General features: G+C 55.4%; 9 protein-coding genes across 9 annotated transcripts; 1 reads left to right on the top strand and 8 right to left on the bottom strand.

Moving 5' to 3' along the window:
* Positions 1 to 4,022: 4,022 nt before the first annotated feature.
* N657DRAFT_632809 (uncharacterized protein) lies at positions 4,023 to 5,536 on the bottom strand (the record flags this gene model as incomplete). Its single annotated transcript, XM_062791166.1, has 7 exons — positions 4,023 to 4,209; positions 4,362 to 4,508; positions 4,643 to 4,668; positions 4,754 to 4,782; positions 4,903 to 5,169; positions 5,204 to 5,323; positions 5,401 to 5,536. 7 exons carry the CDS (start codon positions 5,534 to 5,536, stop codon positions 4,023 to 4,025), a joined length of 912 nt encoding a protein of 303 aa, XP_062648640.1.
* A 1,175-nt stretch (positions 5,537 to 6,711) lies between these two features.
* On the bottom strand, positions 6,712 to 7,037 carry N657DRAFT_643629 (uncharacterized protein). The gene has a single exon (XM_062792590.1). It carries the CDS (start codon positions 6,984 to 6,986, stop codon positions 6,822 to 6,824), a length of 165 nt encoding a protein of 54 aa, XP_062648639.1. The 5' UTR covers positions 6,987 to 7,037; the 3' UTR covers positions 6,712 to 6,821.
* Positions 7,038 to 7,708: 671 nt separating this feature from the next.
* On the bottom strand, positions 7,709 to 9,178 carry N657DRAFT_679680 (uncharacterized protein; the record flags this gene model as incomplete). Its single annotated transcript, XM_062796209.1, has 7 exons — positions 7,709 to 7,857; positions 7,931 to 8,098; positions 8,155 to 8,213; positions 8,278 to 8,373; positions 8,521 to 8,556; positions 8,897 to 8,953; positions 9,018 to 9,178. The coding sequence occupies 7 exons, from the start codon at positions 9,176 to 9,178 to the stop codon at positions 7,709 to 7,711; spliced, it is 726 nt and encodes a 241-aa protein (XP_062648638.1).
* A 61-nt stretch (positions 9,179 to 9,239) lies between these two features.
* Positions 9,240 to 10,157, bottom strand: N657DRAFT_336726 (uncharacterized protein). Its single transcript, XM_062786886.1, has 2 exons — positions 9,840 to 10,157; positions 9,240 to 9,775 (listed from the first exon to the last, which is right to left on the bottom strand). The coding sequence occupies exons 1-2, from the start codon at positions 9,963 to 9,965 to the stop codon at positions 9,395 to 9,397; spliced, it is 507 nt and encodes a 168-aa protein (XP_062648637.1). The 5' UTR covers positions 9,966 to 10,157; the 3' UTR covers positions 9,240 to 9,394.
* A 193-nt stretch (positions 10,158 to 10,350) lies between these two features.
* On the bottom strand, positions 10,351 to 13,845 carry N657DRAFT_569801 (TBC-domain-containing protein; the record flags this gene model as incomplete). Its single annotated transcript, XM_062788686.1, has 2 exons — positions 10,351 to 13,362; positions 13,423 to 13,845. The coding sequence occupies 2 exons, from the start codon at positions 13,843 to 13,845 to the stop codon at positions 10,351 to 10,353; spliced, it is 3,435 nt and encodes a 1,144-aa protein (XP_062648636.1).
* A 1,688-nt stretch (positions 13,846 to 15,533) lies between these two features.
* On the top strand, positions 15,534 to 16,897 carry N657DRAFT_570692 (kinase-like protein; the record flags this gene model as incomplete). The annotated part of the gene is made up of 4 exons (XM_062788759.1): positions 15,534 to 15,738; positions 15,809 to 15,904; positions 15,960 to 16,500; positions 16,570 to 16,897. The coding sequence occupies 4 exons, from the start codon at positions 15,534 to 15,536 to the stop codon at positions 16,895 to 16,897; spliced, it is 1,170 nt and encodes a 389-aa protein (XP_062648635.1).
* Positions 16,898 to 17,789: 892 nt separating this feature from the next.
* N657DRAFT_655060 (DNase I-like protein) lies at positions 17,790 to 19,577 on the bottom strand (the record flags this gene model as incomplete). Its single annotated transcript, XM_062794557.1, has 6 exons — positions 17,790 to 18,174; positions 18,211 to 18,281; positions 18,321 to 18,697; positions 18,845 to 19,163; positions 19,248 to 19,353; positions 19,438 to 19,577. 6 exons carry the CDS (start codon positions 19,575 to 19,577, stop codon positions 17,790 to 17,792), a joined length of 1,398 nt encoding a protein of 465 aa, XP_062648634.1.
* Positions 19,578 to 19,982: 405 nt separating this feature from the next.
* N657DRAFT_336639 (uncharacterized protein) lies at positions 19,983 to 20,989 on the bottom strand. Its single transcript, XM_062786884.1, has 3 exons — positions 20,858 to 20,989; positions 20,379 to 20,723; positions 19,983 to 20,320 (listed from the first exon to the last, which is right to left on the bottom strand). Exons 2-3 carry the CDS (start codon positions 20,699 to 20,701, stop codon positions 20,089 to 20,091), a joined length of 555 nt encoding a protein of 184 aa, XP_062648633.1. The 5' UTR covers positions 20,702 to 20,723; positions 20,858 to 20,989; the 3' UTR covers positions 19,983 to 20,088.
* Positions 20,990 to 20,993: 4 nt separating this feature from the next.
* N657DRAFT_336645 (kinase-like protein) lies at positions 20,994 to 22,950 on the bottom strand. The gene is made up of 4 exons (XM_062786885.1): positions 22,841 to 22,950; positions 22,506 to 22,580; positions 21,293 to 22,418; positions 20,994 to 21,230 (listed from the first exon to the last, which is right to left on the bottom strand). The coding sequence occupies exons 2-3, from the start codon at positions 22,515 to 22,517 to the stop codon at positions 21,348 to 21,350; spliced, it is 1,083 nt and encodes a 360-aa protein (XP_062648632.1). The 5' UTR covers positions 22,518 to 22,580; positions 22,841 to 22,950; the 3' UTR covers positions 20,994 to 21,230; positions 21,293 to 21,347.
* Between the last annotated feature and the right edge of the window lie 1,339 nt (positions 22,951 to 24,289).

Below are 24,289 nucleotides of genomic sequence, written 5' to 3'. Positions count from 1 at the left end.
TTGCAGGCCTGTGAAGAAGCAGCCCCACCTCCCATGTCATACCTTATTTTTAGCCCAGTTTTGAAGCCCCAAACCTGGAGCCAGCCCTTAGTTTGCACAGACGGAGAATTTTAATCGGGCTTTCGGACGGGATTGACCGCCGTGCAGAGAGGCTAGCGAATCACTGCTTGTCAGACCCAAGCGGAAACCTGGAACGTGGAAGTTCAGCTTCCTCAACCACAACCGCCACCTCTGCCGCCCGGTCTTCATCCATCAACGTCAACCTCAGCTGTCGACGCGCGCAGCTTCAGTTGCCGACAACAGCATGTCTCAAATCCAGATTTCAACACAAAGCATTGCACGATCTCAGCTACCTGGTACCCAAGTAGGTACGGAAGCTTTCAACAGAGAGACCATCTTGGGCTTGGTTCCTCATCAGGTTCATTCTCCGTGTCTTGTGACCCTGTAGCGCGCCGATGGTCCTGGCCTCGGACGTCCGGCATTCTCCCGCAGGCCCCACTGCCCAGAACAGGTCAGCGTCAGGGGTAGCACGTTTCCATGTTTGGACAAGTGATGCAACCATATGTTTGTTTCGGGCTTCCTTAGTCCGATTCATCGCACTCGTATCGCGAGGCTGCGACAACACATTGGGCCCCCGAAAGCTGGAGCTTTGACCTCCCAAACGAACTGCCGCTCGGTTTCCCCCTTGTCCCAGTGCGCCCTCAACGTGGCTGTGAACGACCCGCTTGTTGAGAGGCCGAGGCTACCTCCTACACTAGATCCCGGCGCTCCAGGCTGGTGGTTGTGGAACGTCCAGCCAAGTGACCGAGAGACAGGGAATAATATGGCAGCAAGACACGGCCTTCTCGCCGTTCTGGGTGAAGATCTTCCTGACGGGATATCCTTCGGCTTCTGTTTCTCCCTGTTTCTAAAGCATAGGTGGATGTACGGAGTAGCTCCAGCATTCCACCAGCTTCGAGACCCAGCCAGGCTCGGAGCTTTCAACCCCCCCCGCCGATCTTATACCCTCTTCGCAACTGAGACCGTCACAGCGTCTGAGATGCCGCAACGCACGAACCCAACCTCACTCTGAGCTCTGTGTGTCTTGCACACAACTCAGGAGGTGCCAGTACGCCTCAGCAGTAACCCATTGGAAAAAGGAGTGAGCTTTCCCATCCCTTTGAGCGGGCGTCTGGGACATCTGGGTTTTAGATCTGTCCCTGAGTATGCCGTCCGTCCTGGAGCACGGCACAGCCAAAGAGAATCCCCCAAATGGGTCATGTCACACCTGTAAACAGACAGCCAAGTACTAGTTCATCAAGGGTAAACAATCATTCCATGTACGGCGATCCGGTAAGGCCAAGCGCAGGCACTTGGGTCCTCGGGTAACAGCGATCTGGGATGATGTATGATCATCGAGAAATATCAGATCCGTCAATCTCGTGCAGCTACAGTACGTGGGTCTGGGTTACTACCACGTACACAACAAACGCCCTCGGCCCTCCGGCGGCCCAGGCTTCGTTAGCTACGAGGCTGTTCATTGAGAGCCCGCCACCTCCAGCGGATCTCTATGCTCATCCACGTGAACCGGGCTGAGAAAGACAACATCCCTCAAGTATGTGACGAAAAGCCTGGACGGTCCGGTCGGCATCAGAAGTCGTGCCATCACACAATGAGCGCAAATACGGCTCCAACTACCTGTGCAGGTACCTATACCGTACCTGGAAGATGCATAGCATCAAACATGTCAAGGTCAGTCCACTGATCAGGGTCGTGTTGAGTCTAAAGCCAACAATGCCCAGGAAACTGTTCGCAACATCAACGACTCTAAGAAGTTTTGCCCGGCTGAAGAGACGGGGGGATCGTGTCTACGAATTCTTCACGGGCAGATGGAACGAGACTGCTTGTTGGTGCTCGCCCAGACGGTCTTCTGGTTGGCTTTTGCTCACCCTGTTGCCGCCTGCGCCATTTGTTCCCTCAAGCGGCATCAAAGCTGTGTTTGCGCTGCCGTTAGAGCCTGGCTGTAGCACCTTGTCTTTCGTTCGTCCTTTCTTTCTTGGCTCGTCACCCTGGAGAGTGAACAGCCGCCGCGTTTCTCATTCCCACCGTATCAAGATCCTTTCTGGAATGCTCGTCGTTGGGTGTTTATCGGTCATTTGCTGGAGGGTGAGACTGGCGGATGCGGTTGGGTCGGATCTCTGGTTGGAAAAAAACCGGTTAGCACAATCTTCCCCGTCTTTCTCGTCCCTCACTTCAATTCGTCTGTAAATGATTTCGCCTCACCTGTCGGCGTTTTCTGTGTCGGCGCCTGCACTTCGAAGGCTTGCTGGTAAAGTTGTGTTTCGCTTTTCCGCCACGAAGCGTCAGGCAAGCTGTGCGCTTTGAGCCGGTTTGACATTCTTCTGGGTCAGTAGCACGGCTCTGAAGGACACGGAGGTGCGAGCGCCAGCAGTGGATTGAATCCTATCGCTTACTCTCAATCGCAACATGCTTGCCGTCGACCCTGTGCTCGTTAATATGAGTCCTCAAGTTAGACTCGTTCAAGAAGAGCCTCTTGTCATGCACGATCTACGATCGCCCATCTTGAAACGACAGTAAAGTTCGCCGGGGGTGATCTTGAGCTCTCCCTTCTCATCAAACCCAAAGAAGGGAGCCAATCAGGGCGAATTGTCTCGTCCTTATTCTTATACCAGATGTAATCGTCGGTAGTTTGTTAATCGGCCATTCTTTGTTCTGCTCTTTGGGGATTCGATCAAAGAACAGCGCTATCTCTCATCAACTGATGCGGCCAGGAAGTTACCCTAATGAGCCAAATTGTCTCGATCTTGATGTATGTCTCTGCGGCATAAGCTAGGAGCCCAGATAGCCTTCCCTTGAGTTTGTTTACGGAGTAGAGATGGGGATGCAAATGCCATGATGATAGTCTTAGTGTTGGTGAGTGTTGTGGACGTGGTCTCCGTGGCGGTCGTTGTTTCGCTGGTTGTTGAGATGTCTATTGTGGTACTAAATGTGGTGCTGATTGTGGATGTCGTCGTGGAAGAAGTGGTCGAGATGTCTGTGGTTGTACTAACGGTCAAGTATGTAGACGTTGACGTGGTGGTATCGAGGGCCGTAGTAGTAGTGGAAGAGGCGGTTGAGATCTCAGTGGCTGTACTGACGGTCGAGTATGTAGATGTTGAAGTCGTAAGATCAACCGCCGTAGAGCTGGAAGTAGTGGTCGTGGTTGTAGTTGTGGTGCTGGTTAAGCTCTCGGATGCCGAGGACATAAGATGTAGAGATATTTGTAGTGGTTATGGTAGTACTTTTGACGGAGATGTCTGTGGACGTGGTACTTTCTACAAAGTTGTCCGTGGGCGTTGAGCTCAAAAGTTGGAAGATCCGTACTATTACTTGTGGTCGTAGTGGTAATACTAGGGGTGATGTTTGTGCTAGCACTCAAGATAGACAGATCTATACTAGTCGTACTCAAGATAGATATGGAGGTGCTCGTAGTCGCTCCAAAAATACCAGCTGCGATTGCCATATTTCGGAAGCATCCCAAGGGTGTCAGTGGCAGGACTCCTGAGACAGCCATAAAGAGGTATAAATAGGCTACAAATATAGAAAGATTGTTGCTTGTAGAGTCCGTCGACGTGCTAGTAGTGAAGTCTGTTGACGTGCTGGTGGCAAGGTCAGTCGCTGTGCAGCTGGTGGTTGTTGTTGTGGTGGTGGTGATTATTGTGGTGGCCATGTCCAGGCCGGTAGTGGTACTAGCGGTGGTCTCGAGGCTGATGCTGGTTGTAGTTGTCGTGGTGGTAGTGGTGGATGAGGTGGTTGAGAAGTCGATAGTAGTTCAGCTCAATGTCGAGAGGTCTGTAGAAGTGCTGCTCACGATGGACAAATCTGTGCTGATTGTGCTCAAAGTGAGCGTGGTAACTTCATTCGAGGTGGTGGTGGTGGTTGTCGTCGTCGTCAAGCTCAGTGTTGAAAAATCCGTAGTAGTGCAACTTACAACAGACAAATTTGTGCTAACTATGCTCAAGGTGGATGTGGATGTAGTAACTTCACTTAAGGTGGAGGTAGTGGTGGTTGTCGTCGTCGAGCTCAATGTCGAGAGCTCTGTGCTGGTACTGGTGGTGATAGTTGTAGTGGTAGCAGTGGTGGCGGTGGTGGTGCTCAAGACGGACACTTCTGTGCTGAGTGTGTTCAATGTCAATGTCGTCGTTGTTGTAGTTGTCAGCGTCGATGTAGCTGGCACCAGTTAGCGACCATTGTTAGGGATGGATGACATCTCAGAAGAGAGCAAAGCCCGGCGACCGCTCCTGTCCTACCCTCCTCTGCCTTGCCACCCCTAACCTAACCAAAGGTGCAAAACCACAGAGAGTATGAAATTGCAGACTCACTCAAAGGATCGCATTCGTACTCGCGCGAAGCCAGAGCTAGCCGGGCAGCGAGCTCCGGGTAAGATGCCTCCCACGTTGGAAGAGTATACAATAAGCGAGTCGGTGCCGCCGCAGGAGATGTTGTCAGCAGCAGCGCCGCAAGCCACACTACAATTTCCCTAGATGGACTGTCAGCTACAGGTTTCTGAACTAGAACGAATGATGATGGTCTCCCAGGGCGAATGCACAGTCTCAGAAGCAGGACGTGGGTCGGCTTATAGAGTGCGGAAAGTGCTCATTACCATCTGTACAGCAGTGACAGAGCGCACTGTTCGCCCCCAGTAACAGTCAAGGTCATTAACAACATGTGGATTAGCAACACTTCGTAACTGGCCCAAGAAGCGGCAACTCACGTCCCACTGGCATTGATCATGCCAAAAAGCTGCGAATTGCACAGTTCAGCACATTGATTCAGCGTCGCAGGGCTGATGGCGTTCATCGGGACAGTGCCATAAAAGACACCGTTTTCGATCCCCTCTCCAGCACTCGGACGCATCCATACAGGTGCAGTACTGTACTTCATAGCAACCCAGATGGTGATAGTAGGCCGTTATGGCTGGGTTCGAGTCGGTGATGGGCACCTGATCGTTCGCCGCAAAGCTGGGTTCAAGGTAGATCTGGGCTTGCTCGACGCCGCTGCAGGTCTGGGACGCATCTCCTCCACACGGCACATTGCAATCCGCCGGATCACCCGGTTGATAATCCAGGGGCAGCCGCATACCGCATGTGCAGTTGCTGCTCTGGAGGGCGGCAAACTTGTAGCCGAAGCCTCGGCAGGCCCGAGCGCAGTTCAGGGGCGTCACCGTATCGTTCAAACACAGAGCCGGGATCCCAGTCGGGGAAGCCGCGGGATGGGTCCGAGGGGTTGAAGCCCAACGGGCTGAAGGTAAACAAGCCGCCAACAGTGGCCTGGAAGCTGGGGACTGACCAGGCAACGTCAGTCAGGGGCGGAAGCGATCTTCTCGAAAAGGGGCAAAGGGAGTTAGTTGACTTTACATACAGCACACTGGGTCCATAAATTTTTCATTCCCGCAGGCGCTGAGCTGACCGGTCAGGTTGCTGTAGTTGGCCTGGGCATCAGCGAAGCTCAGCAGACCAACCGCGGCCGCCACGGCCACTTGGAGCCGGAGCCGCATGGCGATGACAGCAGCAAGCGAAAGGCGTTTCGTCTAGGGGGGTTAAAGAGAGAGGACGCCGGTATCCGTGGTGAAACCGTTCGCTACCGAGAAAAGAGAGGGGCGTGAGTTAGAACGAAGTAGACAACGAGCTAGGTTGAAGCAAGTAAGAAATGTCGAATCCTAGGGTGCTGAAGCACTTCCTGGGATAATGAGGGTAATCGACTTATAATACCAGGGCACCAGACCGCATCGCAGTTACTGCGCGATCCCCTTACAAGCACGTAGTCGCGTATTTCGGAAACGGATGTCAACGCGCTGTCGTACATCGCGGAGACGAGGGAAATTGATATGCTTGTAATGGCAAGGATAGAGAGAAAGATCCTGCCTGGCATGGCAGTATTCCTCACCGTCTCGGTCTCACCTGCAAATCTGACGCGCCCCTCATCGAGATATGCGGAAGGGAGGCATCTACATGCCCTTGGAAGATTCCAGGAGGAGGAGGATGTGACCTGGAGTGCTCTGGAGATTGGCAAGTAGGAGATCCGACAGTTGAGCATGCCACCCAACGTGGCGATGACGGTGTGCATTGCGGACTTTGCTTGGTGATCGATGCCGAGCTTCGGGACCCGTCGCATGTTTGCCGGCGGGATAATAGTTGAGGATGCTCGGTGGTACGTCGGCCCCGTGGCTGAAGACGAAGTCGTTCTGCCTATGAAGGACGTCGAGCACCTCGGTACTGATTCAACGGCAGAGGCGTAGAATATGTGTGGATATATTGCAGACGTGGTAAGCCGTTTAGATGGAAGTAATCCACGCGCATGTGATACCTCGAGACTCGAAGTTTCCGGTACATCATGTTGCGGAGTTCAATAGGATGTCGCAAGAACAGGAAGAACCCAGCTCCCGGGGTTAGAAGCACGGTGAAGCTAGAGGGCTACTCGAGTAGGGGGTCTAGGCCGATCACGTTGTTTATCCCAGTACACTAAAGGGTTGTTAGTGTAAGAGGTAAGAATGGATGACACTTACGAAAGAGAAATTTCACTTGCTCCTTGGCTGAGCTCTGTCTGATGACAAACGAAGGGACTTGTCCCAGCAGCAGGGAATCAACTGACAGTGACGCCCACGATGACCCTTACAAATTTCAGCTCTATTAACGGACAGAAGCACTCAGCTCTCAAGGGAGCTCGAGTTGGCTTCCTACATGAACAAAATTGGGCCAATGATTATGCACGATGATAGCTGATTCGGCAAGGCCGCCGAGATCACCAGGAGAAAAGCTTCCAGGTGGTCAAACTCAACGGCGTCAGAGGTGGACGTGCAAGCCAGCGCCACCATCAGCCATATCTCCCTGATCCTTTCCGGTATTGCAGCTCGCCCACCTGGCAAGGAGTTGTCTAGCCCACCGGATCGTCACGATCCGAGCTTGGGACAGGAAAGCCAGCAGCGAGTGTGTAAGAGACTGTGACATGGTCATCAACAACACGACATGTCGGAAGGTACTCGCATGATATACATACAGAAACCCTGCAGGCACAAACCAACTAGACCAAAATCTTGGAAGTTGCGAGTGCGCTCTGGTTCAGCCGAATCTTGGCGGTCTGGGAGATGAAGATGAGAGCAGGTTGTTGGCGGGAATGCTGAAAGGAGGTGGAGCCCGAAATCCCTCCGCAGCTGATAGAGATTCTGCTTCAACTGATCACTGTGTCAGGATGTGGACAGACAGGGAACGCAGAAGACAGTTGGCATTGGGATCATGTGTGTGATGTGGTGTGTGCATTGAGGACAAGACTGAAAGCGTTGACTGTGAGAGGAAATGGCTCGGCAGGGAGACACAACAAAATGATTGGGAACATGGTTGATCCTGAGAGGAGCTTGGTGCTGGACACATCGACAACCAGAGTCGGAACCGTCACCCCTACCCTTCCTGAAATCCCCCTTCCCCCCTCGACAAATATGACGGGGAAGACGGAGAGCGACGGACCACGGGGAAATAATCCACGCAAAACGCACGAGACTCCTAGCAAACAGATAATTCATGCTAGTGCCTCAAAGCAACCCCACATTAATTCCAACAAGATCTAAAATGCCATAACCACAACTATCCATCACTCGCCTCTCGATCATCCCAAAACTCGGGGGTGGGAAGGGCATGATCCTAACCCTCCATAAAAAAAAAATCCTCAGGGGTAATCATCCCAGCCACCGCCAGTCCAGGGGGTCGTGCTGCCGCCCACGGGAGGAGAAGTCGGTGTCGCCTCCACCGAAGTACTTCTTGTCGTAGTTGTTGTTGTCGTGGTCGTCGTAGAAGTGCCAGTCTCGAGAGTGAGTGTCGTCGAGGTCTGAATCGTGAGTAGGGAGAGATGTAGATGTGGTTAAAGATATGTCGGTGCTGGTGCTAGAGGAGATTAAAACGTCGGTGCTCGTGGTTGAAATAGTTGTGGTTGTAGTGGTCGTCTTTGTGGTAACTGTGGACGACGTCGACGTTGCTGTCGTAACCTCTGGGCTGGTGAAAGTTGTGGCGCTTGTGGTGGTCGTCCGTGTGGTTGACGTCGATGTTGAGAGCTCCAACCACCAAAAGGTCTGTGTTGCCGTAGCAGTCGTCGTGCTGCTAATAGTGGACAAATCCGATGTAGTACCGGAAGAGGTGGTGGTGGTGGTGGTTGTAGTAATTGTGGTTTCTAAATCTGTGGACGTGCTGGTGGAAGTGTCAACGGTGGTGGTGGTGCTGGGTGTTCTTTAGATTTCACTGGACGTCGTACTCTCGGCGGCGGTTGTTGCACTGCTTGAAGTCTCTGTGCCGGTAGTTGTAGTGCTGACAGTCCCAGTGGTGCTTGTACTGGAGGTGCTCGTCGTCGCTTAACAATATCAGCTGCAAATCCCTCATTTTCGAAATGTCACGAGGGTTTCGGGAGCAATGCGCAACAGTCTCCGGAGCAGAACGGCTCCCGAGACAGCTATGAAGAGGTATAAACAGTCCACAAGCAAAGAAGATTGTTGCTTACTTGTGATCTCGGAAGAGGTGCTGGTGGTGGCAGTCGCTATAGCAATATCAGCTGCGATGTGCTTCTCTCGGAATTGTTTCAAGGGTTTCGGGGGCATTGCGCAGTCTCGGGGGCAGGACTCCTGAGATAGCCATAAAGAAGTATCAACAGTCAACAAGCTGAAAGCAATTGTTGCTTGCGTGTAAGGTCTGTCGAGGTGCTCGTAGTCGCTATAACAATTCCAGCTGTCATCTTCCTATTCCGGAGAAGTCCCAAGGGTCTCGGGAGCAGGACGGCTCCTGAGACAGCCATAACGAAATATAACAGTCCACAACACATGATTGCTACTCACTTGTGATCTCGGAAGAGGTGTTGGTAATGGTTGTAGTTGTTATACTAATGTCGGTAGTGGTAGACGAGGTCGTTGTGATCTCGGAAGCGGTGCTCGTCGTGGCTGTCGTGGTGGTTGAGGTGGAGGTGGTGGTAGCCGTAGGGTTCGACGACGAAACAGTGCTCACTTGGCGGCCTTGCCCTCGATGCTCGCCGTGGTGGGGGAGGTCAAATCATCACCGCCACAGACGATGAGCTGACTCATCCGGTCGCCGAAGATGGCCCGGGCATCAACGACACTCAGCTGACCGACGGCGGTCGCCAAGGCCTGTCCGAACCGGAGCCGCATGATGACCGGGCGGCAGTGAATACGTTTGTCCAGCGGGGAAAGAGAGGACGACGGTATCGTGGAGAAACCGTCAGCAAATAAATGGAGGGGCGCGAGTCAGAACGAAGGGAGCGGACTGCAAGTCGACGCAAGCAAGAAATGTCGAATCCCGGATACTGAAGCCCTGACGGGATGGCGAGGATACCTGGCTTAAAATACCGGAGGAAGGCATTGCAATCACAGCGTGGTAGCCTCACGAAGGCGCAGTCGCGTAGTTGGATACGCGACGCCGGCACGCTGTTGGGCGCGTTGTCGGATATCGACACTCGTGGGGACGCGGGAAGCTGGAATGCCCATAACGGGCACCAGAGAGGAAGAGAGATAATCACGATTCTGTGTTGCAACATTCCTCACTGTCTCGGTCCTACTTGCGAATCGGAACCACCCCTTTGGCCCTGAGACATACGGAAGCGAGGCATCGAAATGCTTCTTGGCAGATGCCAGGAGGAGGACGGGAACTAGGAATGGAATGACTGACCGATAGCAAAGCGCAAGAGCCCTGTGGATCACGCGAGAATGACCAATCCGAGTAACATCGGTGCTGGCGAGGCGTGCAACCTACATTTCGCTGATTAGCTTCCAGCTCAACACGAATCAATCCAGTCAAAAAGCGGGAAGATACTTTCCGTTGAACCTTCTCTCCTCCTCCCCTCAATGATTCCTCCTCCTGACAGTCTCGCTTCCTGCTTGCCTCTTGCAGTTCTCCTGTCTTTCCTGCTCTCTCCGCGCCCCCCAAGCTTGCTGACATGCTCAAACTCCAATCGCCAGATTTTCAAGCAAGGTGCTAACACCATGGTAAGATTGACCAGCATCAAACAGCAGGCTTGCAACAGCAGCCACGGCCGCAATGTATGTCCAATATCAAAATATCTGTTCTAAACAGCCCCGTAAATCAGCAGCGCCAACGTAGTCAACGACTCGACAGACCATTTACACGGACACTCCACTCACTCCTTGACTCCAACCATGCCCAACCATGCCCATTCCTCCGAACGGGAAACCCGCGTCACCACAACCAAAGCAGAAGAGCCAGCCAAGACAGCCAAGAAACAACCTGGATCAACCAGAGACGAGTAAAGCCTCACATGACAACATCTCCGCCCCGCCCGTACCCAGGCAGAGCATCACGGCATCTAGCCGTCAAACTCGACCCCCACCACCTTTCCCGTCCCTTCCGCGGCACCCAGCTCGCCATTCCGGCCAACCTCACCCTCCCCAACATCAGTCACGGCGCCATCACTGGCCTCAGCATCAGCCCCCGTCAACAAATCCCTATCCGAGCTCCTCACACTCCGCCGCTCCGCATCCCCCTTGTACGCACCGCCACCACCCTCCCCTCCCCTAAACCCCTCCTCATCCTCCTCCTCCTCCTCATCATTACTTGCCCGCTGCTGCTGTCCAGCCACAGCATTCTTCTCAAGCTCCCTCTGCGCCTCCTCCATGCGCCTCCTGACCTCAGCAGCAACGCGCATGCCGTCCGTGACAATATTATCCAGCACGCCGCGCAGCCCGCGGCCTGCCCCGGCTCCGGCTCCGGCTCCGCCCGGTGCGCCCTCCCTACCTGCACCTGCGCCAAGCTCCGCGTTGACGGCGCGGCCAGCGCCGATGCCGATACTAGAGAAAGTAGTCAGCGAGGACGCGCTCTTGGGCGTGGCGGCTGACGCAAGGCCTTCAATGATGTGGAACGAGGCCGGGAACGACGACTCAAAGAACTGCTCAAGCAGCTCGTCGGCGAGGACGACCATGCGGAAGGTAGGGAGGGTGATGTGCAGCGGATTCGACGGGTCGAGAGCGGCGTTGGCTTTTACAGATTGCGCTTTTGATACCCGGCGGCGGTCGTCCGGAGACAGATGCGTCGAGTTGGGCTGCAGGGTGGGCGGTTGCGTGTCGGGCTTCTGGGCTGCTGTCTTGGGGCTTGCGGTCGGTGAGTCCATCGCTAAGAGGTCGTCCTCGTCCTCGTCATCGTCATCGCCGATGGCGAAAGCGTCAGGGTTCGCCAATTCGTCTCCTTCATGCTCTTCTAGCTGAATCGATCCGAGCTTGGCTTGTAGTTTTGGCATCGCGTTGTCCTGATTCTTTGGGTGATCTGGATCGGCATACTCAAAGCATCTCCTTATGAAAGCGCTCACGCTGCCGAGGAATCGTTCGTTAACCGACTGACCAGGGACGTCGCTGCCGCCGTTCGTGCCATCTCCCGTCAGGGTCAAGGAGGAGTTTGTCGGGTTCAGCGTGCCCTCCAGGCCACGGCGGGAGAGGAAGAGCAAGGCTTCCGACATGCGCAAGATGCCTTCCCGATCAACCTTGCCGTCGCCGTCATTGTCGTGCAGCTCGAAGAAGTAGGTGATGGTTCCCATGATATCACGCTTCCCCTTGATTCGCGCCAGGCCAGAGACAACCTTCTGCAGAGTAAGCGCCGAGGAAGAATCGGTATCCCATTTCTGGAATAAACGCTGGAGGAACTCGTGGTCTGCAGGCTCAGGGCCCGCTCCCCACGGCGACAGCGTTGCATCAGACCTTCTGAAGCTACCGTAGAAACCCTTCTCCTTGTCTGCAGACGCCTCCCGGCGCGGCGTCGAGGGCGCGTCTGAAATGGCCCACTTGCACATGCCTGCCAGGAATTCGCGAAAGGCGTCGTAGTCCATCAAGCTGGTGCTCGGACCAAGACCGACGCGCCCCTTCTCGACGCCATGATCTCCCTCACTGGCCGCCTCTGCGATGCGCGACCGGCTGGTCCTTGCGCGCCTTGCCTGCTCCTGCTTGATGATGTGGTCCCGCTGCTGCCTCTCGTACAGAACCCCGTAAAAGCGGTCGTACAGGGCGCCCAGTTCATCAGTGCTGAGCAGTTTGCTATCCGGGCCCAGATTTCTGATGGCGGTGCGCTTGGCGAAGTTTTCAATGTTGCTCAAGACGGCATCCTTGTTCTTCAGGCGGAGCTCTGTGATGCTGCTGTGCGTAATCCCCGAGAACTCCTTGAATGCGACAACCATGAGTTCCTGGAATTTCGTGACGGCTCGGAGCTTCGGGTTTTCTGATTTGGGATGGGCAGACTCGTCGAGGCTGGCAAAGTAGGACTTGAGAACCGAGATGAAGGCGCCATCATCGGTTGCGTCCAACAACTCCTCTCCGTTTATCCTGAGGATGGCCAATCCTACTTGGAACAGTACTTTGGGACCTTCGACGAAGAACACGTCCAGCACCCTGAACGCAAAGACCAAGGGCATCGAGTTGATGTAAAGTGATAAAAACCAGGGAAGAGAGACAACAGATAGCTGAACATCACTTTTGACTAGATGTTCCCAGAGGATCGGCATCGTCTTTTCCACCAAAGATTCAAACACCTTTTGGTCGAGCAGTGTCCCGTACATGGTCGTCGAGTAATAGCCAGGGACTAGGCGGTCACACAGGGCCGAGAGGAGGAAGAATGCTTGTGCCTCAGACATATAGATGAGAAGGGCGGCGACAACGATGTTCATGGCCTGGCAATAGCCAACGTCGGCGTTCACCCAGCTGTAGGCAGTGAGCACGCGGCGGAGGCGGCCGATGCCCTCTTCGCTCTGGAAGCCCGGATATTCCGGCAAGCTGCGATTGAGGTCCTTCTCAATCTCGTCGATTGCCAGCGACTCTTGGCCAGAAAACTTGGACAAGGTGTCTGCGTAAAGCGTGGGGTTCTCCAGCCTCAGGTAGATGGAGCCCGAAGTCAGCTCCCAGATCTCGCCTCGTAACCTGTTTGGCAAGCCCACTCTGATCAATTTGTGAAACGTCGGTTGGCGGATGAGCGTCATATTGCGGCCATTGTCTCGGAGATACTCGGCCCACAGCCTCATCTTTGCTCGGTCGCGGAGTTTCTTGGGGTCGCCGGGGTACTTGAACATCATGCCTAGGCCAGCATCGGGCGGGGCGGCGTTCTTCTTGTCCTCGGGCCGGAGAAGGTATTCGGAATAACACTCGGCTGTGACCTTTTTCATCTTGGCGACATTGCCGACATTTGCGCGCAACCCCTTTTTCAGGCCGTCGCAGAAGCGCTCGCAGGCTTGTCGACTGCCGGCTAGCTGCAACGTGACCCGCTGCTCTTTCAGATCCTTCTTATCTCTGTCCTTTGCAGCATCCTGACTGATACCGTTCCAGGTCGAAATTGAGAGGGCAAACTACAGGCGCAGAGCTGTTAGCCAGGGTCCAGCGTCTGCCGGGGAACTGCACCGTCTCACCTGGAAATTCTGGCTGTGCAGCCGTTCGACTCTCCGGATCGCGCAGAGCGGAAATGTGAAGCCATTACCGCCGGGTCCCCCGCCGTGCGTCTGACCGGTGAATATTGAGGACGTCGATGTGCTGGCCGACTGCAGGAAACTGGACGGGGTTGTGGAAAAGGAGAGGTATGCCTCGGACAGATGGAGCTTGCCAGCATACTGGTAGCCTAGGTCCCGGTCTCTCCCACCCTGGGTGGCATTTGCGGGGGGGATAGTGAGCTCGGCGGTGATCTCGTAGAGCGGGTGCTGGGATGAAGGGAGGCGAAACTGGCTCTGGAACAGCGATGCCTTGGACGGGTTTCTGTCTGATTCGGAGAGGTTCAGGCCCTGGGTGGGATCCAACAGCTGCTGGGCTTTCTGCACGAAGCTCGAGAAACTCAACATTCTGAAAAGGGTCCGTCTCAGGTGCAGCTGTTGCCCTGGGCGTGTCGCGAGGGACGGCTTGGCGGAGTGGTTCGGGAGACAGCGAGCCCCGTTGGCATCGCGCGTCAGAAGCAGATGGCACGGCAAGTGGCGGTGGAATGAAGATGGCGAGATTCGGTATATACAATCGGCGAGGTCAAAATTGATGGTTTTCCTTGGTTAGATGGATGTCACACTGTGCGGCTGACAGCTGAAGGGTAACCTGGAACCTGCCTTCCCTCTAGGAATGCCGGAGTGGATGTGGTTGCGCTCACGAGGCAGCCGCAGCACGGTGCGGAGAGTGGAGCCCCTCCCTGCTGGGGTAACGCTGGACCCGTGCCTGTCGGCGCAGGGCGGCCGAAGTCAGGGTCCGATCTGCTTGCAGCTTCACCAAGCAGATAGGTTTGTTTCCAGGTTGGACTCTGACCGCTCCAACGATTTGGCTTCCAGGTTGCTTGCTGCGGCGTCAACCTGCTTGCATCCTGTGAACACTGCCGGCAGAAGTCAACACATCTCCAGTTTGTTTCCCTTCATTCTTAAGACGGGACAAGCCCGGCTGGAAGGTCTTCCTATAGGGATTACCTCTAAAGATACCAGGAGTCCTGAGAGCCGCAATCTCGACTGATGGCAGAGAGAACCCAGATCTTGGGCGATTTAAACATTCAACGAACGTTGCATCTCCCTGTGTCGATTCCGTTATTCGGGACCCTTTATTCGGTGAAGAGGCTTCAGCCGTCGCTCATCTCCGACTTTGAGAATCCAGGGGCCGAGTCCCACCGTGGAAGCCGGCCCGCCCCGTTTCGGGCAGATTGCCATGGCGATGTCATTGCTGCTTGTTCGCAACTGCTACAACGGCTGTGGGCCGAACCACCTCAGGAGCAATCATAACCACAGACTTAATCACAGAATATAATATAAGGTACATACCTAGCCCCCAGTCTCTTGCCTCCTTTTGTCTGTGAACATCCGTTTATTCTCCAGCTTGTTCCACAGCATCTACTCGGCCTGCAGCCACCGCCCTGCTACGCGCAGGCACTCGGTTCCGGTATCTGACGAGATTCGAGGGTCCGCTTGTCCTGCGTCGCCAACGTCATCCGCTGCTTCCTCTCTGCCAAGTGCTTCAGCAATCGGCGTGCGTACTTAAGCACGGATACGTTGTCTCTGATCGCCGTCCCTCAAACCCGATCCGCTGTCTCCTACTACCCCAGGCTAGGAACCCCGCGAAGCTGACCCTCGACCGGGACTCGATAGGAAGACGACCCGCCGAGCCGTCACGATATCCGTATTCCGTGCCAACCCGGCCCTGTCCTTTCGGCCATTCCGTTCATGTGAACTGGCCTTCATTGTCCATTTTCGTACCCGACCCGTCCTTGGCCGCTCCACTTTTTGCCTCGATATCTGCGACCGCGAAGGCGGGCAGTCCTCGATCCTGATCTCATCCTGCTCCCCGATCTTCTGTACTCTTCTTTCCCGGAACTGCGCTGTACCTAATTACGATCCTATATACCACCTGTGTTACCCCCACACTACCTGCCACCTACCGATTGGAACCAGTGCGCATGTTACACCGCACAACGAGTTCCTTGAAGATCCCGAGCTGCTTATAACCGGGGTATCAGTTCGCGCCTGGAGATTCAACACCTACACACACTCTCAAACACCCACCCGCCATGGCGGCCACGGTCGCGCACTCACAGACTATCCCTCCCGGGCTTCATCCATTGCAAGCAGCGGCCCTTAGGTCCGCCAGCAGTGGGCAATTGCAGCAGCAGCCTCAACATCCCCAACAACGGGACTTCGATGACGAGCCCTTCGATGTAACATCCCGGAAGTTGTCTGTGAGCGATTTTGTGAGGGTGCGGACGTTGGGCACAGGTATGTACTGGTACAAGTACAGTTCTCGACTTGCTCTCGCGTGCCTTCGCGGCTGACCTTTCTTGCTCAGGGACGTTCGCCCGTGTTTGCCTGGTCCGGCCATCCCACGGCACAGAGGTTGATCGCGCCAAGGTGTATGCGCTGAAGATACTGCGCAAGACTGAGGGTGAGCTTGACCAAATCTTCAGCGACTGGGCCGTGTCAGTGCTAACCGGCCATAGTAATCAAGCTGAAGCAGATCGACCATGTGCGCCACGAGCGTCAGATCCTGGCCGACGTGCGAGGCCACCCTTTCATCACCAGCTTCGTCGCCTCCTTCTCGGACCACGAGTTCCTCTACATTTTGCTCGACTACGTACCCGGCGGAGAGCTCTTTACATACCTACGCAAGTTCCGCCGTTTTGACGAGAGCATGGCCCGTTTCTACGCCGCCGAGATTGTCCTAATCTTGGAGCACCTGCACGAGCAGCAAGGGGGGATAGCATACCGGGACATGAAGCCGGAGAATTTGTTGCTGGACGCAGAGGGGCATATCAAGCTCGTCGACTTTGGTTTCGCGAAGCGGCTAGGAAATAACGAGTCCGGCCACCCAGTCGAGACTTACACATTGTGTGGCACCCCCGAGTACCTCGCGCCCGAGGTAATCCATAACAAGGGCCACACGACCGCGGTAGACTGGTGGGCGCTGGGCATCCTTATCTACGAATTCCTCACGGGCTACCCGCCGTTCTGGCACCAAAACCCCATCGAAATCTACAAGCAGTAAGCCCTCCCTCGCAACCAACCCCCCCCCCCCCCCGGGGGGTCCCAGATGTCCTAACGCAATGGCAGAATCGTCGAGAAACCTATCGTCTTCCCGCAAGAACCACCCATCAGCGACGCGGCAAAGGACATCATCCGGCAGTTCTGCACCGTCGACCGCTCCCGGCGCCTCGGTAACGTTTCGGGCGGCGCGGCCAAGGTCAAGGCCCACCCCTTCTTTAAAGGTGTCGACTGGGATGCCGTCTACCAGAAACGCCACCGCGGGCCCATCATCCCGCCCGTCCGGTACCCGGGTGACGCGCAGTGCTTCGATCTGTACCCGGAAGAGGACGCCAACAAGGAGGAGTATACTAATGAGATGGCGGACAGGTACGATGAGTACTTCGCGGATTTCTGAGAACTTGTGGCGATAGAGGGAAAGGGAATGGACCGGGGTTGCTGGGCACGCGTTGGTTTTGGTGGGCGGGATTGATTCTTTGGGTCTTGCTTTTGAGCTTGAATACCCGGTTGATGGGGCCATCTGCAGGGGAGTGGGCGGGTGTCAAGTTCTGAGGACATTGGTTTCTGAGTTTGTAGTCCTAACCAGCAAGCAAAGAGCGGGCGGCATTTTGTTTTTCCATGGGACGGATGGCTGGCGTTTGGGTGGAAGAGATGAGCATGTGAACTGCACATAGCACAGTCATTGGGCGGCTGTATGCGACAGAAAGGTGTGGTGCCTAGAGGGTAGTGTATCGTTATGAGGTCTGCCAGTGGTGAGGGCTCTGGGCTTCGAAGAACGGAATGGAGTGGTAGAGAAAGCCGCGGGCGGTCAGGGGAGTTGGTAGACTACATATACCTATTGAACTGTACAGGCCAATCACCCTCTTTCAAAGCCGGCGATGTGCGTGAGAAGTACGAACCATCTAGTTGTTTCTGCGGATGAGACAGCAAGATGGCTGTGCTCCTCCTAGTTCATCATGCCCTCCTGCACGGCTGATGGTCTCAACTGAGCAGATTCACGATGGTGAATTTTCAGGTTGGCACGACCGGGAGTAACAATCAGGTTATGTATAATACCGAGAAGCTATTCCATTTCTCAGCTCGCAACGCGGGAGTAACAGTAACGGATGTAGGTCTATCAGCAACTCATGACCAGGCTCTAACAGTGGTATCAGACGCGCAAAACCGTCCACACACACCCCTCAACGGCCCCCACATTCACGTCTCTAAGGCGCTTGAAGACATATATATTCATATCCAAGCCCCAAACCCAATTTCCACCAGGCAATAAACACGCCGCAACCCAACACTCACCACGCACGCCACAACCACCAACTCCCCAGACCCAACGCCAACACCGTCGCCAACAACACGGCCCCCTCACGCGTACTCCAGATTAACGCCGACCAGCCGACCAGCAACTCCTTCCTGCGCGCCGCCGCCCTCCTCTCCCAAGCATGCACGTCCACGGGCACAGGCATCCGCACCCTGGGATCCACGGCCAGCCCTTCTTCTTCTTCTTCTTGTTGTTGTTGTTGTTCTTCTCCCTCCTGCGGAGGAGGCTTCATCTCTTCCTCCCCCAAAACCGGCACGCTTGCGCGGAAGAAAACCGCCCTATGATCGCTCGTCGCAACGACGGGCATGGCGTCATACGTCGTCACCGCCACCTTGACCTCCCTCTCCCCCACCTCCTTTCTGTCGCCGTTAATCTTGTTTGTGTTGTTAACCCACCTCGGCACATCCAGATACAAAACCCGATCACACCACCCCGGCCAGCGATGCGGCGCGAATCGCCACGGCACCTCCACGACCCCATTCACATCCCTTCCCCCGCGCCTCACAGCCTCCTCATTTGCTGCCCCCTCGGCAGAGGCGAGCACGTCGAACTTGTAGGTCGGCCCGAAAGCTATGTCCGCCTCGCTCAGGCCGTGCAGCGCGCGACGGGCGAGGCGCTCGCGCGTGAGCTGGTCGCGCGGGAGGAAGTTGGGGTAGAAGTGCTCTGAGGACGGGTCGAAGGAGGGGAAAGCGGATTGCGGGGGCGGGGTGGTGCTGGCGATGCGGTAGTTGAGGTCGCCGGCTACGAATAAGTGTGAAGTAGGTTTGTAGATGGAGATGGATTGCAGGGCGGCCTGGTCCGACAAGGAGAGCGGGGGTTGTTGTTGCTGTCGTTGTTGTTGGTCGTCGGTGGTGGTGGACGACAGCAGCGGTTGGGTGTCTTCTTGTGAAGAGGAGGCGGAGTCTTCTGGTTCTGGCTCCTCCTCGCTTGGTTCGGGGCTTTCGCCAGTTGGAAGACAGGGTGGCGGTGCAATGTCGCCTGCACCAGAGCGGTCCAGGGTCGGGGCGGCGCGGGTGTCGCGGAAGAGACCCGGGACGATGGTGCGGGGGTTGGCGAAGGTCAGGCCGGAAACGATGCTTCGCCAGTTGGCGTTGCGCTTCTTGAGATTCCATTCCATGGCGGCGAGGTGGGCGGCGACAAAGGTGAGCTCCGTCGTCCTGTGCGGCCCAACCCCATCGTCTCGCTGGCCGCAGCATGTCACCCTCAGTCCGACGGCGCCCTTGTTGCCCATGTCGGCAGCGCCGAACCCGCACTCTGCCTCTTCGATCTTGCTTACTGAGGCAGGGTCTCGGGCGTACAGGAGGATGGCCGTCATACCCACGTTCTTGGCGCGGAGGAGCGTGTAATGCTGCTTGCTTCCCCGGGCAGTGGGCGTCCCGTCAGGAGCGGACAAGGATGCGGATACATCGCCATCACCGGCAGTGGCAAGCACTCGTGCCGAAGCAAGATTAAGGGCTTCCCCGAAGCGGGCATAGTAGGGGTTCAAGAAGTAGGAGCCGATGAAGGAGTATGAAAGCGGTGCTACCTCCTGGAGCGAGCTATCGATGGGATGAGGAGTGAGTATGTATGATCGTCTGAGGCTCAAGAAACGGCGGCTGCAGGAATTTATATTCCCAACTTACAAGACAACCAAGTTGGGAAGGCCCGCGGCGTCGTTCTGTGATAGCGCGCCATGCAGATGCGAGGCAAAAACATAAGGGTCGATCAGGTTCTTTGCGCAGTTGAAGGTGAGAATAAACAGATCGAGCGTCGAGGGGGCCATGGTAGCGGAATGTGTCGTCAGAGTCACGCGTGACTTCTTTCCAGTTACCGGCGACATCGAGGTCGGGGTTGGGTTCTCGACAAGGCGAAAACGGTACGTACTTTCTAGGCTAAGTCGGGTGACGGAGGGCAGGGATTTTGATGCGGCCTGGACTCCGTACACAGTACCCTGGACAAAGACGATCAGAGTGGATAGGGAACAGCACAAAGTCGCCCTCTTGCTTCCCTTCCCCTCCTTCCGATGCCAGTATATTATAGAGATTATTTCCCATTCCTTGATCCCCGAGTCACGGCCCCGCATCTGAGAGGCTGGGACACCTGAGGTGTACAGCCCCCCCCAACACGACTATTACATGCACCACAAGAGGCTGAGCATCGCGCTACCTGCTCACTATGCAGAATTAATAAGTGTGCTTTATTTCCCGCACCCGGGACTCAAGACATAGAAAGCATGACGAGACTGAATTAATGAGACTACCTGGCATGTAAATATTGGCAGCACCCCAGACCGGTCAGGATTGCGGGCTGCAGCTGGTACCTGGAACTGGGCTGCGGCTCAGCTTCACCGGCCTCTCCGATCTTGATGCCACGGCTGGTGTTGCGACAATCGGAGGAAGCCGCACATCCATTGCCACCATGCTGCTCCAAAGCCGGAGAGTTCGGACCGGTGGGAGCCCCCTAAAATCTGCCAAGCACAATCCCCCCCAAGATCGTTGCTCTCCCGCAAACGTGACCGCTATGCTGCTCCATCAGTCAAAGTGAGACCAATGACCGACGTCCCAAATCTGCTTGTCGACGATACCTCACGAGTCGATGCCAACTTGGCAGTATGAGCCCTCCCGTGGAGGCCCACGGTCCATCTCCGTCGTAGATTTGGAGGCAGGACTGTCCATCGTTTCCGCCGCATCCAAGCCAGGAATCGCTCCGTCCCCTGTTTCCTCCCCACAAGCGATTTCCGATGCGATGAAATGCAGAGTACCGTGCAAAGAACGCAAAATCAGAAAGAGAAAGAAAAAACACAACGATGAGTGAGGTGTGTAGTGTGCGATTTGCCGAGCTCCTACGACAAGGGACCCGAGATGCGACTGCTCCAAACAGTCGATCCACCTCGAAATCCCCTCCCATCGCTGACCGTTGCTCTTGACACCTGCGGCGTTGGGATCAAGGCCCAAACATCAGCAAGCGCCCTATCGAACGGCACTCCGAACGGATCAGAGTGCCGGACATGCCGTTCGGTAGATCCGACCCGGGCATCGTAACAACGGGCGGCCATAGCCGTACCTCCTGACGACGCGCCAGATCAAAGATCACCCGAGCAAATAGAGAGGCCATGAACTGATGAGATGTCGAGAAGGAAAGGAATGGGTGAAAAGTAGTCCCGAAATGCTGGTGCTGAGGGCGTGTATCCGTTATCGATGCTGATCCGGTCCCTGCCGATGCACAATTGCGTTTGCTGAAGTCCCGATGCCAAATGACAAAGCCCACCAAAGGGATTGGCCCAGGCGGTCGACGAGAAACATACTCTCACAGCCCAAAGGAGGCGTCAATCTGAGTGCCGTCTAAGTGCTTCAGTCCATGGGCCGGTACTTGTTGGAGGCGTATCCCGAGCCAGCGCCCTGAGCCTTTGCAGCAGAGCGCAGCCTATTATCGCAAACTGATCGTCAGCATTCCATGTCAGCATTGTACCTCCGGGCAGCGTTGATGAGCACACCAAACTCGAAGGAAATATGATTCCTTACTAGGAATGCTTCGGGCTAGGCTTGGTAGTCACTCACATCCTGTCGCTTCCACCGACGGCACGGTTGGTGTCCTGAGCCTCGCCGGCAATCTGCTTACGGGTACCGCGAGGCAGCGCTTGCTGAGCGTCCTTGCGGGCGCCCGCCTGCTGGGCGTCCTTGGACTCCTGAGCCTGGTTGGCGGTGTTGCCGGCAGCCTGCTGGATGGCCTGCGCGTTCTTCTGGTACTTGTAGACCGTCCAGTCAAAGACGTAATCGTACTGGAAGCCTTCGCGGACAAACAGGTCGCGGAAGATCTTGCGCAGGTAGCTGTAATCAGGCTTGTCATCGAAGCGAAGCGACCGGGTGTAATTCAAATAGATGGCGAACTCGTTGGGGAAGCCGCGGCAGAGCACATCGGTGGGCGTCGTCATCTTCTTCTCCATGATGCGGTCGTACTTCTGCTTCTTAGTGGCAGCCTTCAGACCCTGCCAGGGGAGGGAGCCACGACAGAAGTAGAGCATGACATAGCCGAGTGACTCCATGTCGTCGCGGCGCGACTGTTCGACACCGAGATGGGTGTTGATCGAAGCATAGCGGGCAGTGCCCGTCAGGTTCTTGTTCTCTCTGTACGGAATGTGGAAGTGCGTCTTGGGGTCGCGGTACTTCTTGGCAAGACCAAAGTCGATGACGTTGACCTGGTTGCCACGCTTGCCGATACCCATGAGGAAGTTGTCAGGCTTGATGTCACGGTGGATGAACGATTTGGCGTGGATGTACTCGATGCGGGAAATCAACTGGTCGGCGAGGAGCAGGACCGTCTTGAGCGAGAACTTGCGGTTGCAAAAGTTGAACAAGTCTTCCAAACTGGGCCCAAGGAGGTCGAGAACCATGGCGTTGTAGTCGCACTCGGTGCCGAACCAACGGACAAACGGGATGCCGACGCCGCCGGCGAGCGACTTGTAAACCCGGGCCTCATACTCCAGCTGCGGGTGCTTTGCCTTGACACTCTCGAGCTTGATGGCGATCTCCTCGCCCGAGATGATGTTGGTGCCCAAATAGATATCACCGAACGACCCCGAACCGATCTTACGACCGATCCGGTACTTGTTCCCGACGCGAAGATCCTGTCGTTTGTTTATTAGTGGTCGGTTCCATTCGATACTCTCAATCCTATCCCAATCAAATATCCAATGTCGGGTTGGGGTTCGTACCATAGTCGTCATCTTGCCGGTTGGTTTGCGTGACTTTCGTTGGCCTCAGACTCAAAATATCCACGGTCGGGCGATCTTAGCTGCAGAGAGCAAGATGTCAGCTTCGTTGAAATTCAATAACGACGAAAGGGCAGCAACAGCGCGTAAGACTTTGCAGTATTTAGGTCGAGAAGTGCAGAATAACAGCAGAATAGGTGCTGCCTCGAGCTGGTGGCGACAAAAGACCGCTCACCTCGCCAACTCAATTCTCAAGCTGTATTGCAAAATGGAGGGTGAAAGGTTCGAGTGTAAAAGCAGAAACGACCAAATGAGATAGAGTTGGAAAGTCTGCTTACCTGTCAAATACAACGCGTTGCGGTGGGTGAGCGAGATGTAAGGCCGCTCAGTTGATGGTCGGTGGAAGCGGATCGGTGATGCCGACCGAGGAAGTGGCAGCGGAATGAAAATAAAAGCTGCAGAAACCTGCGAGGGAGATCAGACGGAATTCAAAGCGTAAAATCACTCTGCGCTAGTGGATGCGGTTTTTACCCTCGAAATCACCCGGTTCGGTCTTGTCGTGTCGAAGGGCGGAGGCGACGAGTTTTGGTGAAGGAAATGGCAAGGCAAAAAGAGAGGAGAAAGCATGCCCTTGTGAGGAGGGAAACTGGGCCGCCAACTTGAACCAGGAATGCCTCCCAGGGGCTGATGGATCCATCCATTCACTGGCCTTGCCGCGGCCAAGGGAAGGGCCCACAGTGCAATTTGCGGAGAAGGTTCAGAATAGGCACCAGCTGTACAGTGCGAGCGGCAACAGGCAACTTTTCCAGGCGTTACTCTGGAGGCAATCTTTGGCCACAAAAAGCGGGCAGCTGGTGCCCAATCCGCAGGGCGATGCCGGCCGTTGGCAAATTACCGTTTTCAGCTTTCCATCTCGCGGTTTGTCTCTCGTCTCCTGAAGCTTAAACCAGCGGTCTCGAATTCCGACCAGGCTGTCAACCGTGCCAGCACATCTCGAATCAGATCCGCAATGCGCCCTGATCTCCGCATGGTTACAGCAACGGTCAGACTGCCATATACGCTGCTGCGGTTGCGCATATACGTGAGCCTTGAGCTGCGTCTATCAGAGTCACAAGCCTGTCATTGTCACAAGACTCGTGGGGCGCGCTTGTTCGCTTCGACATGTTTCGTCGGGCAGGGACGCTTCCTCTTGCCGTTTGATAGAACAGCGACCCGAGAATTTGGATCACATAGACGCCTACTGCTGTGGATATAAGTATCCGGAACATAGTGCTTATTACACATGCATGGCGTCAGCCTGGCCCGAGAACCGCCAAGCACTGTGCGATATTCCCTCGACTTAGCCCTATCTAGGTGGGCATGATCGCTCGACCATGGCGATGCTCGGCCAGTGGCATAACGCAAAACATATTGCCACTCTACGGAGGCTCGGGAGGTACTCGTATGCGAGCTGCTGACAAGTCAGGAATGGCATGAATCACGACTTCGCAGGAAATATGTTTGTTAGGCGGCAAAAAGGGAGGTAACTCCTGATCTCCCTATAGCTCGTTCGGTCGCCGCCACGCCTTGTGCCCTTTGCGTAATGCGAGCTTTCCGGAGGAACCCGACAGAGAAGGCTAGGGCGCAGTGGGCAATGTGCACGACGACCGGACCGCAGCGGGAGCAATTATTGGCCCCATGTTGGTTCATGTTAGCTACACAACATCTTTCTATCTAGCAAGCTCGGTTCTGTTGATTGAGCAGCTCACAGAATCCGGGTTTGGGCAGAGCACGGGGCAACGTATGGT

The sequence above is a fragment of the Parathielavia appendiculata genome (assembly GCF_033297405.1).
Source record: "Parathielavia appendiculata strain CBS 731.68 unplaced genomic scaffold N657scaffold_4, whole genome shotgun sequence".
Lineage (NCBI taxonomy): Eukaryota > Fungi > Ascomycota > Sordariomycetes > Sordariales > Chaetomiaceae > Parathielavia > Parathielavia appendiculata.
Note: the sequence above shows the minus strand (reverse complement) of the source record. Positions and strands in the feature narration are given on the sequence as shown.